General features: G+C 49.0%; 6 protein-coding genes across 6 annotated transcripts; 2 read left to right on the top strand and 4 right to left on the bottom strand.

Moving 5' to 3' along the window:
• Positions 1-1405: 1405 nt before the first annotated feature.
• BP5553_09408 (uncharacterized protein) lies at positions 1406-2726 on the top strand (the record flags this gene model as incomplete). The annotated part of the gene is made up of 3 exons (XM_032018031.1): positions 1406-1436; positions 1492-1578; positions 1627-2726. The coding sequence occupies 3 exons, from the start codon at positions 1406-1408 to the stop codon at positions 2724-2726; spliced, it is 1218 nt and encodes a 405-aa protein (XP_031865938.1).
• Positions 2727-3545: 819 nt separating this feature from the next.
• Positions 3546-6866, top strand: BP5553_09407 (uncharacterized protein; the record flags this gene model as incomplete). Its single annotated transcript, XM_032018030.1, has 3 exons — positions 3546-3715; positions 3767-4748; positions 4815-6866. The coding sequence occupies 3 exons, from the start codon at positions 3546-3548 to the stop codon at positions 6864-6866; spliced, it is 3204 nt and encodes a 1067-aa protein (XP_031865937.1).
• A 520-nt stretch (positions 6867-7386) lies between these two features.
• BP5553_09406 (uncharacterized protein) lies at positions 7387-8752 on the bottom strand (the record flags this gene model as incomplete). Its single annotated transcript, XM_032018029.1, has 2 exons — positions 7387-8550; positions 8624-8752. 2 exons carry the CDS (start codon positions 8750-8752, stop codon positions 7387-7389), a joined length of 1293 nt encoding a protein of 430 aa, XP_031865936.1.
• A 575-nt stretch (positions 8753-9327) lies between these two features.
• Positions 9328-11296, bottom strand: BP5553_09405 (uncharacterized protein; the record flags this gene model as incomplete). The annotated part of the gene is made up of 2 exons (XM_032018028.1): positions 9328-10616; positions 10672-11296. The coding sequence occupies 2 exons, from the start codon at positions 11294-11296 to the stop codon at positions 9328-9330; spliced, it is 1914 nt and encodes a 637-aa protein (XP_031865935.1).
• A 780-nt stretch (positions 11297-12076) lies between these two features.
• On the bottom strand, positions 12077-14331 carry BP5553_09404 (Calcium-binding mitochondrial carrier protein-like protein Aralar1; the record flags this gene model as incomplete). The annotated part of the gene is made up of 3 exons (XM_032018027.1): positions 12077-12811; positions 12866-14056; positions 14137-14331. 3 exons carry the CDS (start codon positions 14329-14331, stop codon positions 12077-12079), a joined length of 2121 nt encoding a protein of 706 aa, XP_031865934.1.
• A 1916-nt stretch (positions 14332-16247) lies between these two features.
• BP5553_09403 (Cyclin-like protein) lies at positions 16248-18573 on the bottom strand (the record flags this gene model as incomplete). Its single annotated transcript, XM_032018026.1, has 4 exons — positions 16248-16550; positions 16600-17139; positions 17275-18411; positions 18562-18573. 4 exons carry the CDS (start codon positions 18571-18573, stop codon positions 16248-16250), a joined length of 1992 nt encoding a protein of 663 aa, XP_031865933.1.
• Positions 18574-19935: the final 1362 nt, after the last annotated feature.

The following is a 19935-nucleotide window of genomic DNA, read 5'->3' as shown; positions in this document are numbered from 1 at the left end:
GCAATTATGCCTAGCTATTATTTAAGCTAACCAGAAAATAAGACTCGTCAAGTTAGCCCGAGAAAAACTTGTTTCGTAGGTTCTCATACTCCGTAATTTAGGCTTCATCATGGTTCCCTAGTCAGGGCATGCACGAACCACGTGGTTCATGCCATGCCAGAGATCTCCTAAGGCTCCGCGATCTCGTAGGGCTCCGCGATCTCTCCTACTTATGGTACAACCTTAACGGAAAACAGAAATTGAAACGAGTGAACGATCCGTAAGGACCCATGACGAAGCCTCACTGACACGTCCGCGAGGTCCCAGATTGACGAATTAATAGGGGCTACAGGAGTACGTATCTGCCCGCAAGACAAACAGGGGTTTGTGTTGCCAAGACCATGAGACCATCACCTTGCAACGGCGGCAGAGCCTACGAGAGAGCCCAACGAAAATTCAGGTACAGCGCAGGTTTCACACTCCATTCCCTAAAGCCAAGGCCCGAAGCCCCGAAAGGATGCCCAACCTTACCGCAGTAACGGTTGTTCTACCAGCTCAGTGGTTTGCGACCCCGTGCCTATCGTGTGGTAGCACTTTTGACACCAACCTGCGTAGGTACTTAAGGAGCTGCTAGAGTTGGCGACCCTGAAGGTAGCGACGCTGATTTTGGGGGGGTATGAAGATGTTGAAATGAGAGCTGTATTCTGGTGTAGGAAGTAATTATTGGCCTGTTCTACCCTTGAGGCTAAGAATGATGTATCCAAGACGCCAGATGTTCAAATATTTCGTACAAAGAGCCAGAGATCTATGATTTCTCTACAATAAAAACCCCCTAGCCAGAACTAGTCATTTGAGTATAGACTGGCTAGCGGCATGAATACTACAGCGACAGGGGGGGGAGGTGGCCCCTAGCTAAGGGGTATATAGAGGCGTGGGCCTAGGCGAGATTCGGTCCAACCACGAGCGCTTGTAACCACTTCCACCAGGCCTAGCCAAGAGCGTAAGGCTGACTTGTAGTTTACTATTTCTCACAGGAGCCTTCTTGTACCAACGTGGAGCAAAACTCGCCGGTAGAATAACTCAGTCGGGTCTAGGTGACGCTAGGCGACAGACAAACGGGCTTGCACGTGCGGATTGTCGAGGCAGGTGACGGTGACCCAGGTCAGAGGATGTCCATTACGAGTATCGCAAAAGAGTAGCCTGGGAAACTGGGATTGAAGAGGCTGTTACCATTGTGGCCATTCCTTAATCGCATCTCGAACCCAAACATCCCAATTTTAAGCGGGTTAGTCAACACCTCAGGTCAAGATGAGGGCCCGGGATCTTCCCACCCATCCGGAGTGTTATAAGTTGTCGCTTCAGTGACCGATCAATCAATCAACCTTATGGTTCTCGACAAGCATCCCGTGCTGTACGTGTAACAACAATGTCCACAGCTTTCTATATCACCGCCGAAGGTATGCTCCCATCGCCTTGTTTAGCCTTCAAAATTTATCCTCACACGGGTCGTAGGGCTCGTGTATGCAGGTATCCAGGGTACGGTCGCCATCGCTGAGGCAATCCCGCTGTTTTCTGAGCTTTTGAATGGCACATCTAAAGGTAAATATCACCAAACTTTTCCAACTCAACTAACTCTTAATCAACTAGTGGCCACCTTTAATGCCCTATCCCAGGGTATACACATCGGGTGGGCTTTGCAAGATGACGTCGCGAATCCTTTCGGCGACATACGCGGGTCCCTCACCATAGTTTACACCTTCGACCTTGACAGCGATATACTGATCCTCGCAAACGCAACCCAGGCTCTCCAACTCCCCATTTGTCGTTTCCGGGAAGATAAACCTGTGGCTCTTAATGAGTTCACTGCCTTTGAACAACCGTCTCCGCCTAGCCTTAACTTGCTTACGTTCCCCTGCCTGCAGTGGGTTCCGTCCTGCCCTTCGAGCTCCCGCCAACTTCCATTTCTGACTCGCATCTTTTCAGATTTCGGGCACCAATGGCGACATATCCTCCGCCGCCCTTATGCTGACTCTACCTTCCTCAAGTTCGCACGCGCCGTTCTCTCCATTGCAACAATGGGTTTTACGGTTGTTGAAATAGCCTCGAGGTGGCTACATCGACCTAGTGGGAACCCGTACGTTTACATCCATGATCTCCCATCCTGGCAGCCTTGCGAAGAGCACTTCATCCAGATAGGACGCATTGCAGTTGTACTAGACCAAGACCTAGAACACGCGATAACGCTTGTGAGGAAGGATACCACAGACAAGAACGAAACCAGAGAAGTAGCTGGAGGCCGTGTCCCGCTGCGAAACAACAACTATAACGCATATCTGCTCTTGTCCATGAGACATATTGCTCTATGTCGTATTAATGAGGAAGGCGTCTTATTATGCACATCACCAGCGACCTTCCTTAACGGCATCGATGCACCATCCTCCGCTGCAATAACTCTACTTATTTGCGGCCTCTTACTTGCGTTTCCACGCCCTCATACATGGATCCACGACTTTCCAGTCGAGCTCCGAGATCATATCCTAACACGTGTTTCTGAAGGTTCGATCGAAGCTGCAAGATTAGGCTGCTTGCTGGAGCTGGGCCCGCCGTTTAACTGGATGAGGGCGGAGGATCGGTCTCGCAAGGGCGGCCCTATTGGCAGGTTTCAATCGTATACTCACCGCTCGGAGATGACACCTGTAGAGTCGCAAATTTGGTTCGAGAAATTTAGTGGTTTGGCATATCGATAAGTGCTTTGGCTTGGTACGAAGGGCGCCCAATGTGAGAATATAGGGCTACGAGCGAGGAACAGTAGTGGCCTTGACGCTCCTCGATAAGTTAGAGAGATGGGTTGTTTGCTATATGACGAGACGAGGAATTATCACGGCAAGATGCATTATGGCTGACATGAAGAACCCTGAGAAATGGCCGTGAACTAGTCGGGCTGATGATTTGGGCAGGGATGATGGATGAGAAATCATGATGGTTTAGTCTAGAAAGGCATGATATGGCGACGATTCTCATAACCTGCCATTATCTGAGTATGTGGTTTTTGGACTTCTCGAACTCATCCGGAGTGCGACTCACCTTATCTCCACTAACTAATATTAATACAGTGGGCCATCTTTGATCTTTGTGTTTTGTTCTCTCAACAGTCTCTGGCCTATACGCCGCAATAAAACCTAGCTAGGCCTAGAATACAATTGTTTTTAAGTCCTGGGTATTTGGGAGGTCTGGAGTGGCTATCATAGCAACGGCGGTGTAAGGTAGTCACATAAGTATCGCGGAAAAAGGCTTTAGGATGGGCCAGAATACCTTACTTCTTGAGTCATCCCCACCGCACTTCTGCTAGGCAGTGAATGCAGCGAACCGAGTATTAATCCACATTGTTTCCTTCCATTTTCAAACGCCGACCTCTTCCCAGGTTCCTACCACACACATTTCTCTGTGGTCGTCGTCTGTCCTTCACGTCTTCTCCGCCAGAGCTCTGCTAGACCTATAACAACATCATACGCAATAGAAACTCGCCTTAGCCTAGCTTACTTGAATACCAAGGGCATCACGAAGCCATGAATCTTAGGGATCTCCATTCCGAAAGTGAGGACGACGACGTAACAACCGGTTTAGCTGACGAAGACCGAGAAACTCTTAGGCCAACCAGGCAGCCGGTCGGCCTAGTTCGTGGTTATGCTCCAGGTTGGAAGTCCCACGATGCTTTCAGAGAATATTATCAAAACTGGTATGTATTGAATCTTCCCTGCATTTAGAGGACACAATTGATCATGAATAGGATGGACGGTATGGTCGAAAGTCGCAAAATCTTACGGTCTCAAATCAATGTATCTATCAATGATACCGAAAAGGAATGGGTTGCGCTAGCACGCCGTTCAGTTGGCCATGAGCTACTAGGCTTCATACGATTCTCAAAACAAAAAGGTGAACTTGAACTTTCAAACTTCAAAGCTCGGCTGGAGCCAAAAGCCCTAAGTATCGGGGAAACTTCAAAACGAAACAATAAGAATACCGCCGGGACCCACGGAGAGGGGTTTAAAGTTGCATCGCTTGTGATGGTACGGAAGGGGTACCAGGTTCGCTATGAAGCATCAAAATACTATTGGAGGTTTGTTCTTTGCGGCCAAAACAAACGCCATCTCTACTACCAACTTTCGCCAATATCCGAGTCGAAGCTTACGAAGGCGATGGCAAAATACCGGGAGAACGTCAATATAGGATGCCCACGAGGTACGGTAGCAAACATGTGGGAAGATGTCACGGTAAAAATCGGCAAGGTATATGGGTCCAAGGCATCCGGAGAGAAAATTAAGTGGGAGAAATTCCAAGAATGGATAAAGGTCTCTATGGCATTGGTCCCGCCTGTAACCTTGATCAAAACACAATATGGCGACCTGGTTACTGACCCAGAATTCTCCGGTCGCCTTTATCTCAAAGGCTTGTTTCTTGAACACAAAAAGGATCTTAAATTTTCCTATGATTTGGCAAAAGGACACGTCAACCGCGACCGAGAAACCCTGGCAAGCACCGAAGAAGAGGCTAAGAATTTCGCAGAAATCTGGGGAGAAGCTATTAGGCTTCATAAAGGAGACGCCTTGAAGGATTATACGAAAATGCTCAGGGAAGACGACGGCAATAAATGGGCCGATGTCAAATCTGCGGAACGCTATATTATGAAAGATGTGGCAACTACAATCTGGGAGTACCTCAAAAAGTTAGGACCTGATGTCTTCTTCTGCGATGGCAAGGAAATGGCAAAGGTACGCTTGTCGCTCGCCAGACTGAAAGTAAAGATTTGAATCGTCTCGGCACTAACATTTCCCAAGGTCGCACAAATCATCAAAACGTCCCTTAAAAAGAATCCGATGCCGCTTCCTTCTTGCATCTGGGAACCATTGCGCAAATTCGGCCTTGTAAGGACACCTAATGAGCATCGAAACTATTTACTCCAGAATGCCCCCGTTTCTCAGGTAGAGGAGACGACATACTCAATTGGGCTTCAGAGGGCCTTGCGAGCTGCGTTGGCGCTAAATGTAAAGACCAGAAGCCTTAACCTGATCTTCAAGAGCGGAGCCAAAGGACAATTGGATTTGTTAATTGATGGAGATAATCTCCTCCTCTACGACCACTGGCTTTGTTTTCAACAAAGCCATGCAAAATCTACTTGTCGGTTATCACAGTTGGTAGCAAAGGTTGATCATTTCTCTTGCGACCACATTATTTCAGAGCTCTATGGGATGATTCTCTCCGAGTTACAAAGTGTCAGCAAACTTGAACCAATTTATCAAGATGAAGATAACTCCTTATGCCAGATGGTTAGCGAGAACCTGCGGCACATGCCAAGAATGATAAGAGTTGAGAAAACTCTAAAACCGGGAGAGTTGGCCGTTTCCTGGACAGATCCAGAGAGCCAAATGGCTTTTGAGCTTCATGGTCTAGACTTGAAGTGCCAAGTCACATTGCATCGAGAGAGCACCTGTGCCGGGGAAAAGGTCGAGCTATTATGTATAGATGGTATGAATCCCTTCCATGCTAATGACAGCGCACATTTTAACCAGCGCATAGAGAATATCGAAGAATCGGCCATAGAGAACTCTGCCAACGGTGATTTAAGACATTTCTCTGAATGCGGTTGCCCAAGCAGGCTGGTAATTCAAAAATCAGGGACAACAACCTTTTGCGACCTTTCTACTGACGAAGCATATTTTCCTATGGTAGTAACAGCCCGCGGCAAATCGTTCTTTGGGTTGCCTCCGGATGCCATCAAGCCAGCCCCACGGGTTGAACAAATTTCCCAAGAGCCTCCCAAGACACCTACGCCTAACCCCCAAGTTGATACGGATGGTTTATATGACGCTACACCTCCGAAATCGCGGAAAATACGGCCGCGGTTTGGTAGCCGGACTCGCCCAAAGAAGTTTGCGCCTACTCCAAGAAAACCCACCGCTAATCAAGCCACTGTTGAAGATTTCATAGAAGGTATGCACGAAGGCCCCAACCACGATTCTGACAATGAGTCCGATAACGGGGTTGTCGCTGGCCCAGTTCCCACTGGCGAGGTTCACAATGTGGAAAATAAAAGCGATGATGGGACAGAAGAAGTTGCTCGTCTCAACATGGGTCGTGTACGCCGTATTAAACAGCAGCTGGCGCACAAAGAGGATCAGCTTAACTCTACCTCCAACGAGCTCGCGAGTAGGACAACGGAGCTTAACGAGGCATTAGACTGCTTAGAAGGAATGAAGGTACAAATTCGTGCGCTGGAGGCGGAGTTTGGAATACAGAAACAACGACTCGAGAGCACCATCGAAGACCTGGGCGAGGAAAATAGGCAGATGCACGACGCACAAGCTGAAAGTATAACTCGTGTTGAGCAGCTTTTGGCAACAGTTGAAAACTTACGCAACGATATGCAACAGCTTCAGGAAGGAAAGCTCCAGGTTATGGCTGACCATCACGAGTTTGTAAGAGCAACCCAAGAAAACCGCGCCACTAGCGAACCTCAAGAAGTTTCCTCACAAGGTCTCCCAATTCAAACCTCGCACGCCGATATGGAAGTTCTCCGTCAATCAAACGATGCGTTGAGATCCGAAATCCACAGCGCTCAGACAGACCGCGCAAGCCTGGTTACAACGCTCAATGGTGCCTTGGCTATGCTTCAAGGGGTGCTAAGCCTAGGCTCTAGAGAAGCAATGGTGGGTATGCTTCAAGGCGTTATTACCATGGTCCAAGCAATGTTGGCCATGGCAAATAGAGAATCGTCTCCGCCTTTAGTCAGTCGGCCTAAACGGGCTAGAGTTAAAGACGAGAATGGGGTTGATGTGCCAGGAGAAAAGAATGCAAAGAGGGTTCGGATTGGGAGAGGTAATGGTTTTTAGCGCCTGCCTTGTAGGTGGTTTGGGGAGCCCGTGTATTGTGTTGAGGGACACAAACGATGATATTACTAGGAGATTGTCTACTTGATGATAAGATGATTCGAGTAAATAAGAGCGTATGTAAGATATGACAATAGAAAAGAATTCACCCCACGTCCCACCTCGAAACCTCCCAAAAGGCCAAGTAGAATATGGGGTTCCTATATGATATATATTGTTGGATTTTCGACAAGCTTATACGAGGGGCAGAACGGTGAAATTATACTACAGAACCAATTAGCTAATATTGCTGCGGATTTTAATGATGATGCTAACAACGCTCCCTGTAATACCAAATAAACACGGACAATCTTTAAAATTCCTGATAAACGCCGTACTTTTCTAGAGTTTAATCGACGCCCAGATGAAAACATGACACATCACGTGATACATCCCCCTTTCTCTTGTTCGCAGCCCTGTGTCTTCGTCTAAGCGATATAAGCACACACTCTATGGAAGTCTGGCCACCAGGAAGGGCATTAATTTAGAAAGGGTTCTGTTCCCAAGCGCTCTCAGCCTCCATATAAGGATCATACCCATACAACCACTTCTGGACCCTCGGACACGTCCACCGACTAGGAAAGTCCTCAACGGGCTCGCTCCTCCCAAAATTCCTCTCAAACACCTGATCCCTTATCCTCTGCCGCTCCCCATCCTCCATATGAAAGTCTTCCCTTTGTTTAAACGACTCCTTCTGTATATCCTCCCCACGCTGCTTCCTCAGAGCTTGATACATCTCTGCCAGCCTAGGTAACTGTTCCTCCTTCTTGTCCTTCGAGATTTTCCCTAGCAAAAGTCCAATCACAGCCCCATCTTCAAGGGAAGAGTTCGCTCCTTGTGCGAGATATGGAAGCATAGGGTGACAGCAATCCCCAGCCATCAGAAAGGTTCCTTCTTTATTCGCCCACTCAGGGAGGGGTTCCAACCACATGAGTTTCCATTTCGACACGGTCTTTACTTGGTTTAAGAACTTCATCAAGATCGGATCCCAGCCTTCAAAAAGTTCTTTCATCTCGTTGAGATCACCTTCTTGTTTTGCGACGCTGGGGGGGAGGTCGTCAGGGCAGAGCAGTCCCAAGTTGAATACTGAACCGCCGCGGACGGAGTACGAGGCAACGTGTGTTCTAGGACCGGCCCAAAAGTTCACATGGCAGGCTTCGATAAATTTCTTGAGTTCAGGGGCGTCGGTGCCAGACATGGTGGATGTGTCTATTGAGATTCTATAAGCTAGATCGCCAGTGGGAATTGGAGGTGATTGTTTCCCCAGAAACTGGGATCGGGCTGCGGACCAAAGACCATCGGTGCAGAGTACCACATCGCCCTGGATGTTCTCTCCGCTTTCGATGGTTACTTCTGCGTTGGCGAAATCAACGGAGACGACCTTGCTCGAAAGTCGGAGTATCACCCCCAATTCCTCGCAGCGACAAACCATGGCATGTTGCAGATCTACTCGGTGTAGGTCCCAGAACGGCCCAGGATATCGCTCAGCAATCTGGGCTTGGAAATTTGGAGTTGATGAGAGGACTTTGGTGCCATCAAAGCGCCGGACGTTAAGACAACCGGGGGCAGCGGCGAAGGGAAGGAGACGGTCATAGATCCCCCATGGCTTGAAAAGACGTGTTGCGTTGGGGGTCAATTGGAGGCCGGCCTAAAGCAGAAAATCAATTAATAAAGTCTTTTCAAATGAAAGGTAACAAAGGCGAGGGAAATGGTGAACGTACACCAATTTCAGCCAGCTCATGGACAGACTCGAGGATTGTAACTTTGTGTTCCGGATTCGCCAGTTTCGTTGAAATGGCGCCCGATAGTCCAGCGATGCCCGCGCCGATTACTATCACATGAATTGACATTGTGCCTAGCGGTGCTATAGAGCGCGACTATCTATGGGACACTTGGTCCAGCTTCGAGAACTTGTCCCACAACTGAATCGGATAGTTTCATTCGGCAATAGTACTGGAAATTGCAGGTTATTTTGTGAGCTACTTCAATTGTGGGGGCATTTATGTGAAAGTAAATCAGCAGCAGTGCAGAGGAAAAGAAAATAACAAAATGGATAATATGCAGATACCACTTGGTAATAGTTCGAATTTGAGTCGCACCGGACCTCCATATTGATTATGTTCTCAAACGGATGTCCGCGATGGTGGGGCTGAACGATATAATGGAGCTCTAAGCACTTACTCCGTACATCTACGACATAGACGTAACACAATATCTAAATGTCTCCCGACTGAGGAGCTCGGCATCATTAATACCTTTTTATTAGGTAGTTATAGACTTCTCCATCTATTCGACACCCATCACAGTAGGGGATAGTGTCCAAGATGCACAAACAAACTCCAAGCAATGCCGATGATAGATCCGTCCTGAAAATGCAACAAAGCACATGACTCCTCCCACTGCGTAACCGAGCAGGGCTCATCAGCTAGGCCATTTTCTCCCAATCAGGAGTAACCACAAACTTCCCCATAACTTGCCCCATCCCCATAGCTTTCCCCTCCGGCGCCTCTCCATTTGGATAGTGGATGCCCTTCTCCAGGCTATCGACCACAACACCTGTGCTCAAGAACCCAGACTCAACTCCTCGGCCGACAACCATACTTGTGCCACCCCAGGACAATTCAACCCGTCCACTTTCTCTGACGATTAGCTTGCCAATCCAGCCTTCCTCTTCAACCACATCATTCGACTCCCTAGCCTCTTCCTCCTCAACCCTTACCACGACCGCTTCCTCCGTTTTAATATGGGGGTCCTTGCCACCTGCTTGGCCAGGTTTGCTAGCAGAGCCGGTAACTTCAACATCAGTAGGCCCTTCGGTCCCTAGTTCTGCTGTTTTGGATGGGGGTGGCTTCGGTTTCGCCATGGGATTGTAGAGCTTAGGAAGAACGGGCGGGAATTGGAAAAGATAAAGGCGACCGAGTCTCTTATCAACCTCCTCCGCCTCCATACCAGTCGTAGCAGCATCCTTATCTGAATCCGCAGTTTGCATACCACCAAGTTCTTCCGCAAGGACTCGGACATCTTCAAGGTGGCGCTCATATTCCGCTCTGTCTTCCTCAGTTTGAATAACTGGCTTCTTCTCCTTCTTCTTGCTGGGCCGTCTCGCTTTCTTTTCTACATCTAAATTGATAGTAGATTTCCTTAATTCAGGCGAAGATGGGCCAGGAAGCTCTAAAGCTGACTGGATGTCCAAGGACTGATCTGGCTCCGTCTTTATCCGTATAATATCTGCAGGGGGCTCGGCTTGAGAGGAGCGCAACTCATCAATTTCCATCTCATCGTTTTCGACTTTGAGTTGAGGCTCCGTCTTCGTCTGCGGCTGGGTATTGACAATTGTGACTCGTTCCTTATGCTCCTCTCTATGCAGACGAACAGGTTTAAGGCCACCTTTGCCTGCCTTCGCTTTTCCCTTTCTGACCGCACGAGTACCGGTGGGTATGGGCTCGTCGGATTCCGCATCAGAGACGAGATTTATTTGCTCAATGTCAATTCGTGGGGTGTCGTCATCGTCTTCGAATCCGGGGTAAAGAGGTTCGTAGAAAGCGCCTTTGTTCCCTCCAGAATATGTTCCTGATCCGTGATGTCCCCCTTCACTCTTAATTCTTGGGCCTCCAGCTCCAGCTCCAGATCCCGCGCTCCAGCCCGCGCCAGTGCCTCCGCCTCCGCCGGCCCCGCCACCTAATCGGCCAAAAACAGGGCCATCACGACGGTGCTCTGCAAGCAACAATTAGCTTCATATTGAACAGCACAATTTCAGCATAGTACATACCCATGGCCTCCGGCGCAACTCCAAATAGTCCACTCGCCGAACTTCCTCGTCCCGCCCCACGTCCCCCCATAACGTCACCTCTTCCTCTACCTCCCCTAAATCCCCTTGATCTATTTGCGGCTCTTTCTTTCCTATCGGCCTCCTCCTGTGCCTTCTTTATAAAGTCCTCCTTCCTCTTCTGCTCGTCCTCGGCCAACTGATCACGCTCACTCTGGGTTCGCCGGATTGATTTGGGCTTAAATTTGCTTGCCCTTGTAGTGGTTGTTCCGGCAGCGCCTCCTCTACCTCTACCACCCCTAGCTGATGTAGTGGCTGTAGCAGTGCTGCTTTCTGGTCTTGGTTCTGGTGCGCGGACGGGTGTTGGGGCTGGTGTTTCGGTGGGCACTGTCGCTGGGGAGGAGTTGGGCGAGGCCATCGCGGTGTCATCGTCGGCGAGTTCATTGTGCAAAGCTGTAATCGCCTGAGGGGGAGCTGATTCGGGAGGCGGAGAGCCCTCAATTGTGGATTGTGATTGAGAGGAATTTTCATCTTGTGCGGCGGTTGATGGTTCTGCAGCAGCCTTTCCTCGACCTCGACCCCGTCCTCTGCCTCGCGGAGCTCCTCCGCGGGCAGCTTTGGGTGGCATGGTAGCGGACTATATGCGCGTTTGGGATTTGCGTAAGAGAATATATTATCACCGCATTGGGGGTAAATGTTGTAGATGTAGACAAAGCAAAAGTGATATTGATATTGGGTGTTCTGATAGTGAGATGACTATCAAGGCGGCGGACTTGGTGGGGGACAAATGTTGGTAGAAACGACTTTTTTGGTTCACAGCCTTCCGGACCCGCTTTTCTACGATGTCCGATACCAACCCCGGTCAAGTACTCAGTCAGCTCCAAACATCTGTATTCTCAGTAGATGAACATCCACTAGGTAGTTATTTAATAGAATATACATTCTACATCTCTATTAGATCCCGGTGACCACCTACCCTTGACCTATTTATTTGGGTTAAATACGTGATATAATAGATCTTATGGGTCCTGGTGTGGGTTTGAAGGGGTCACAGCGGCGCACAAGTACTGTAACTATGGGTAATCTATCATTGATATCTATCCTATCTACACACACAAAGAAATGGATTAAAAAAAAAAGTACATAACGAAAAAGGGATTCGCTGGCAATCCAATGAAATATAAAATAGTTGTAGTTGCCTCGCAGCTCTTTTATCCGGGGTATGTGCAAAGATCTATGGATCCATCGACCTATGAATCTATGCCGCCATCTATGTAGTGTGTGTGGGATCTATGATGAGTCGTTTATTCAATGACTGCGATGAACCTTCTCCTCCATAAATAGTCCATCAACGCCCAACCCAGCACGCATTCGAATATTCATACTCGCTGACAACACTCACTTCACTTCACTTCGTCCCACCCACAAACTTAGGCAACGTAGCCCATCCTGCTCGTCCACCAGGCATCTTCACCCTCCCAAACTCCTCGTCCAAATCCAGAATAATCTTCAACGCATTCCGACTCCGCAAATAGCTAAGAGGTCCCGCTTGCCCGTGTAACTTCTCGGAGAGGGCACCAACGCCCTGATGCGCCATCTCGATCTGCTCGGCCTTTGCACTCCCCGGCATTGGCAACAGATTTTGCAGAACCTCATAGGCAGCAAGTGTAAAACCAAATTGTGGGGATGAGCGGAGAATACGAGCTGGGCCACCCTTGAAGAAGGCCTTGAAGCCCTCTTCTTTTAAGATAGTCTTAGCGCAATGCCGAAGAGATGTGTATGAGCTTTCGCCCTTGCGAGCTTCGACCTGCAGACGGGTTTTGATGACATCGCAGGGCGTGGTTAGGTATGCTGCGGGCATACCTGCTATGGCACCTGCTGTGAGGAGTTGCAGGACGCCTAGGGATTTGGTTTGGCTCTCGCCGAAGTAATCACGCTTTAAATGATTGTAGGTGGGGAAGTAGATGGCGGAGAAAGGAACGTCGCGAAGAAGGCATGCCGAGGCGCCTTTGTACAGGCCTACGAGACCCAAGTTACGCACGATCCACATTGCGGATCGGCGAGGGGCGCCTTCAACGCTCTTGGCAACTTCTCCTTGCACTTGCAAGCGAATTTTGACGATTTCTAACGGGTTGGTGAAGATCTAATGTCACGATCAGTAAGAATCATAAAAGATGACAAGAAACGGAAGACGTACAACTTGACAAGCACCTGCCGTACCACCGGCCAGAATCTCATGGGGGATCCAGATTTTACCATTGTCGGAGAAGTGGTTTCGTACAAGGTCGTTTACCGTTAACTTGATAGCCTTTTCTGGGGCGACACCAACAAGTTGTGGCAACACTCCCGAGTACAAGCCTTTGAAGCCTTCGTTCTTAATAACCTTCTTGGCGCAATCCAAGGAATTCTTATACAGCATTTCACCAACGCGAGACGACCGTTGGTTTTGCATCCGCGTCTTGACCAGATCAATGGGATAGACCATGAAAGCTCCGAAAGCACCGGCGAGAGAGCCGAGTGCAAAATGGTGCACGGATTCAAGGACAGAGTGCAAAATATTTTGTCCCGCAGACTTTGCCTTATGGATTCCTGCGCCAGCTGCCTCACCGAAAGCATTGTATAAGGGACTCCGCCACGAAGGGTCGAGGACCTTGGCGAAATCACCGAGACCTAGACGCCCCGATGGGTCATCAAAGCTGGCAAAGTGGAAGAGGATGTCGGCTTCCATAGGGGTGAATAGTGAAAACCGAGTAATGCGCGCCGCCTCGTTGAGGAAATCCGTCCTGGTAATCTTGCCATCTGAGCTATTCGCGGTAGCTTGTCGAATAATCATCTCCACCAGGTCCATCTCCCTGATCATGTTCTGGAACGCGCGAACATTGGCATACGAGATCTTGGTGCCTACTGAGATGTTGCAGAGGGTAGGTAAGTTCTCCAACATGTGATCGGAAAGCTTATGTCTCGCCGTCTGAAGAATAATGTGCTGGAAGTCTTCTGGCTCGATAAATCCATCACCATCCTTGTCAAAATGGTGGAAGGCTTGTCGTATCCTCTCCCCTTGAAGACCTCTCAGCATTTGCGAGAATTGTGGATATGTCAAATCGTGCCGTCGCTTCTTGCCCCCACTGTACAATTTCGCCCATTCGCAATTCCAGTCGAAAGGCAGGCTGTCCGGGCCCTTGTTCATCTCGTAGAGCTGCTTCAAATGTTCATATTTGACCGCTCCGGTCCGGTCGACGTCAAATAATCGGAACGCAATCTCGTACTCGGCGTCCGGTCTGGTAAGGAGGTTCTCGAAGGTACCCCAATCAAACATGCTTATCTTGCCAGAATTCCTCCAGTCAGCCACTCTGAAGAGGATCGCATATTGTTCGCGTTTGATTTTGTGCTATAGAACCCAATCGTTGTTAGTCAATGGCTCACGATGCTTTCTTTAAGAGACGCGACACAGGATAGCCGTCAACTCACGTAATCCTCGCCCGGCGGCGCAACGGCATTGATGAACTCCTCCTCCCCCATAACGAGCTCTCCTGACTCTTCATCCTTTCTCGCATGATGCTCAAATACAGCCTTGGACTGCGCAGAAAGCTGCACGCCTGTCGGGGTCTCGGTGCCGAGCAGTGACTCCTTAACCGCCTCCTTCACCTTCGCAACCTCTGACATGGTGTCCTTTGTCTGTGCCAAAGCTGCACTGCAAGTATGATGATGCAAGCTTCAGTTTAATCCTTTTTGCCCTTCTTGCCAACTAAGAGAGAAATTATATCCGTTTGTCCGCTGACGCCGAGGAGAAAGATGGGGCGATTTGTTGTCACAGGGGAAATTTTAGGGTCCACGGTTGCGCAAGTCAACAAGCCACCCGAAAAACAAATCAACAATCCACAATCCTGATTGAAATGACGACAACTAAGTCAGCAATCGGCTGTATGAAGTAGAGATAGAGGTAGGAGATGGGCACAAAAGGGGCAGAGGTCCGAGGCACGCCGAGACTCCTCCGTTTTTTTACGAGGCTTGTGAAGTCTGGGGGAAAAATGGGGGAAGGGAAGCTATTTTCTGTAGGTGCAAGCAAGTCTTATTATTTTCTAGCCTGCCATGGCCGATCCCGCAGCTGCAGCGCGTTGCCATTCGCCGCTGCAAATTTGCGACAATGTCCGGCGCGCCAGGGTTCGGCCACGTGACGTCCATTTCCAGGCATTCCCGTGCCCGGGGCGGTGGGCCGCAGGATAGCGGAGAATCCGAGTAGCGCGCGTGTACCCCATATAGGCATACCGAGCGAAACTTGGTGCGACTGCTGCGTGGTGCTCCTGGGTCGATGTGGTGCACGCGCTGGAACAGTCTCCCCACCACGGGGGAACGGAGAGTGCATAATAGGATCTTATAAGAGGCGTTAACTCTTCTAGAACAAAAAAGATGTAAAATATAAATGATATCTGGAGGCAAATAAATAGTCTATTTCTTCTAACTCTATTCAGGGCTTCGTTTACGTCAACAAAGGTTTAGTCGTGTTTTACTTTCTTATACTTTATCGTCCCATCTAATATTAACATATTTCCTAACTTGAAATTCTATTAAGGTACAGAGTATATTAGGAGTTAGTATTATTTTAATAAAACATCTATAAACAATAATAGTAGTTTTCTGACCTTGACTTTTACATTTTTACAATAATCTTCTCAATACAGAGGACATCCGTTGATTATATCGAAATTCACGTAGAACGTATTAGATGATTCTTCTATAGTGGTTCTACTATATCGGATTCCCCCCCGGCGGAGTTCGGGTTGTTTGCAAGCGCAACTCAACGGCAGGGCTAGTAATGCAGGAACTCGTTAGGTACTTATTCCCTGTGGACTTAGACCTGGACATTAATAGATATAAGGTCGACGGAGGGCTAAGCAATTCGCTATCTTTTATTTCTCGCTGCTCAAGTTCCAATTGAAGGCCTACGAATAAGTGTACAGTTTCCATGTCACATAGTGCGGTGCAATTAGGGCAATGATTATAGTAGTATTTTCTAGCAGTACTATTTTCGTACGCGCATGGTGTAGTTTCAATCTGACGAGAGCTCCTCCACAACACCGCCGACGCAACGCCATCAGGAGGGACAAATAAACAACAGCCATTAGAAATCTGAATGATAAGAGAAGGAACAAAGAATTACACCGCCCTCCTTTCTATTTTCCGCCCGTGGTTGCAAGTTAAGGGGAGCGAAGCAGGCTGAAAAAGATCGTGGTCTCGTCATATCGTGGGGCATCGTTACGCTAGGAAGCAGACGTGATGGTGAGTCAAGATAGCCGGGCCAGCTCTGAAAATTTGTTTTTCGAGAGTAGGCGCGGATGTCAAAGAGTGAAATGGAGGTATGTGGTCACTGATAGGAATCAGATGACTCTATGCAAAGCAGCCGTAGCCGGTAAACTAACATGGTGCGTTGAAGTTTGGTTGGCGCTGCGAAGGAGGTCCAGGTGTGATCAGTAGGAAATAATATATCGACAGTCGGGGAATGTGTAGTCGGCAAATCTGATTCAATAACAACAGCGAATCGAATTTCGTGTTTTTGTCTGGGGTTAAAGCGTTATATCCGCCTAAGCCTTGACTTGAACCACACGTTTGAAAGGCTCATGAGTTTCGAATGGCATGCGAGCTGCAACGTCTTCGAGGGACGGAAGCGAGGGTCGAGCATGAGGAAGCTGAATTGAAGGCAGAACGAAGCCCCGGGCCATCTCTCCTTGAACATAGAGGGATGCACGCTTATATCGGCGGTCTGAGTATTTATCGAACACAGCTCCATGGTGCTTTTGGGGGTTCTCGCAGCATTCTAGCATCATGGATATCAAGGGCCGCAGTTGCGTCCAAGTGTATCCGGAATAATAGACGTGAGCCGACGACTGCACATAATTAGTCTTTGGAACATTTCAAGTCAAGGATGACACTTACCCAGTCACCCTTCTTCAGCATGAAACGAGCGAAGCAATGAGCACCGGCGGCGATATAGCTAGGTGGGCTACCAACGAATCGTTCATCCATGATAGTCACTTCCAGAAAATATTTGGCCAATGTTCTGGTCTCAAGATCATAATCGTCAGCTTTGCTGATGCGTCGGAGGAAGCTCATAGGTCCAGGCCAGCCGAGCTCGAACTGCAACATGCTCAACATGAACCGCTCCGCCTTCAGAATCTCATCGACGGTATAGCCCTTATCGACCATGTACACGATTTCGTTAACGGAGGGACAATTGATTTCCTCATACTTTGCGGCAACGAAGATAGCGGTGGCGCCGACCAACTGAAGCTTGCCAAGGGAGACGATTTTGCAAGATAAAAATCGATCGATGTAGTTGACGCAGAGGAACAATGTTTCTGGCAGCAAGGAAAATCGATGGTGAACTTGGATCAACCAATCCATCAAAACAGACCGCATTGACCATTGGATCTCGGCCTGGTTGTCCATATAATGTGCATTAGGTAGCATCCTCATCTAAAGACTGGGGTTAGTTGCTGTACTCCAATTGATAAACAAACAGGGATACGGAGGTAAACAAGGCCCATAGGGAGGCCGCATGAAAGTGACTGGAAACGCGACCAGGTGAATAGCGTGGAAGTTGAAACTCACCTCAAGTTCACGCATGTAAGCAAAAATCTCGTCGCCATATTCAGCCACCATGCTAGTATCCCATGCCTCATCTTCTATCTCCTCGATGGTTCGGGCACTTTCAACGATCTCCTTGGCGACAGCAATTTCCTTCTTGGACTTGTTCGTGACCTTTGGGAAGAGAACAGTAGTAGCACCACCGGTAGTATTGTCACCACGGGATTTGTAAGAATGGGCGGTTGCGTAGCCTTGCTCATCGTAGATCTCTTCATCTTCATCCTCCCAGTATTCCTCAGGTTCGGAAATTTGCGGGGCCGCCGGGAGTTGTCTCTGCAGTCTATCGACAGCATCGTCGGTGCATTTGGAAGCTGGCTTGACCGGCTCCTCCTCTGCTCTCTGCTCAACCATTCTTAGGTAAGTCTCGTATGCTTCGTTAGAAGTCATTCCTTGTTCCTCTCGTGCATCTTCGTAGATTGGGTCGGCTGGGATAATGCTTTCCAAGATATCGGATGGCTTTTCCTGGTACTTGCTTTGGGTTCTGCGCAAGACGGGTTGCTCAGTTTTCAATTGAGGCTGGCTCTTGTGATGGCGAGGCTCAAGCGTTTGGCGAATAGGAGCGGTGGATACCGAAGGGTGATCGGCAATTGAGATGCTAGCTGAGCGAGATTGTACGTCGTTCTCAGCGCTATCATCTTTATAGATCGTAGTACTATTCTTGCTCTGTGTGCGTTTTGTCGCAGGTAGGTAAAGTGACTGTGGCTGCGAGTCTGGAAGAGGAGCTTTTGAGGCAGGTACCAAAGCTGATTGATGAGGCGCCGAAGGCTGGATATCCAGAGGTCCCTTCAGTGGTGCAGCACCCAGGGGTCTCTGAGCTGGACGGACTCGGGCAACTGGCTTCTCAGGAAGTGCAAGTGGCTTGACAATGTCGGCCTTGAGTGATTGACACGCAAGAGCAGTGTCATCACGAATTGATAAGGACTTTGCGGTATTGCTCACATCACCGAACGCGGTTCTCTTCGCGGCAGCCTTGAGTCCACCCATTGTCGCCATATTGGAAAGTGTGCCGGAAGACTTATGGCGTTGATGCAGCGTTTGGTTGGCTGTCGGAGCGGTGTTTTCATCGCCTGGCAGACGAAGAGGTCGAACCGGACGCTGTGGCTATTTGGAGAATTAAATGTCAGTTCTTGGTCTGTATACAAAGCAGATTGAGAGGAAATGGTGTTGTCGGGGTAACCTTGAGGAATGTGGATTCTGCCGGACGGGAATGGGAAGGTGGTGATAGGCATGAATGGGAACAACAATACATACTCGCGCGTCCATTTTGGCAGGTAGCTGAGCTAGTAAGCTATGCTAGGAAATTAAAGTGCAATAGAGAACGGCAAGATAGTCGTGCAATTACTCCGTGCTTTGCTGATGCGGTAATGCGAGGCGTGCAAATTGAAATTCGCGTCCCCAAAATCATGCAGGTTTAGGAAAGGAGTAGTAGAGGAGCTTAGGCAAATCCGCCGCGGAGGAAATAATTGGAAGAGGTCGCGATTCTACCTGATGCTTGCGTGCACTTGAGGGTATACGCAGATAGAAGTCACTGCAATTCCATGCGGAAGGGAGGAGAAGGCGATGATGGGGGCAGAATTATGGTGTTTTGGTCCTTCGAGTCGGGACTGTTGATATCGCAACTGGCAACCACAACAACAAAATGAAGGCGCCGCACCCCTGTCGTAAACACGGCTAACCCGAAGGCGGCGTAGCGGGCTGGGCGGGCCATTCCATTCCACGACCCCGGGGTTCTCGGGGAAATAAAGATCCGGTCCGACCCGGCAACCGAGTCTCGTCGGCAAATTCGCGTCTCCCCGACGCGTCTCCTGGAAAACATAGAAATATATATAATTTTACAACAGCCCCCAACTGATGTTTCGAATTCTATATATTACTTCTGGGACTATACAAAGACGTACTTGATCGGAAATCCAACTCTACAGGGAGATGCGACAATGTGTTGCTGTTGTAGCAGGGTGTATCTAGAACCTGTGCAGAATTCCAGGTGGAATCGCGAAATGCGAGCGTTATCACATGATCGAACCTCGATCACACAGTGCACAAATGCGACAACGCAACAACATCGTTCTTGGGCAGCGAAGTATCGCATTGCTGCCGTCTCTAATGTTTATATGGATTGTGCACAGTATGGCAATTGGTATGGTGTTGTTTCTGCCGTTCGCAGGCGTCGATTGAAACCTTAGCCGCCCGGCAGGCGGTTGTAGCTTGCATGCCACGAAAGCAAGAGCCAGGCTTGATTCCGGCTCTCTACCGTATGCATCCAAGACGCCTGTTCAGAGAGCAAGATATGATACACGATTGGCTGTCAAGTCTTTATGTTGGGATTCGAACTGGGACCCTGAAAGGCTACTTTGTCTGATCCTATTCTGATTTGCCCATCGACCAACCGACGTTTCGGGGGATGGCGCAGACACGTCTCTTGCCTCCTATTAGCACGCAATCCCCTAGAATCCTGTGGTGCAATAGCATGGCCGTAGAGCGGCTTTGTTTACATCCTCGCGGGAGAGCAGAGCGTACTGAATGGGTGGGTGTACTCTTGCGGACATCCTTCCAAGTCTACGGCTGCGGTCGGTCGGCCAAAGACCTGTTTGGGCATGCGGAATCTCGAAAAGGCTATTGGGTCGT

The sequence above is a fragment of the Venustampulla echinocandica genome (genome assembly GCF_003357145.1).
Source record: "Venustampulla echinocandica strain BP 5553 chromosome Unknown scaffold_10, whole genome shotgun sequence".
Lineage (NCBI taxonomy): Eukaryota > Fungi > Ascomycota > Leotiomycetes > Helotiales > Pleuroascaceae > Venustampulla > Venustampulla echinocandica.
This window is presented reverse-complemented; position numbering and strand designations above follow the sequence as displayed.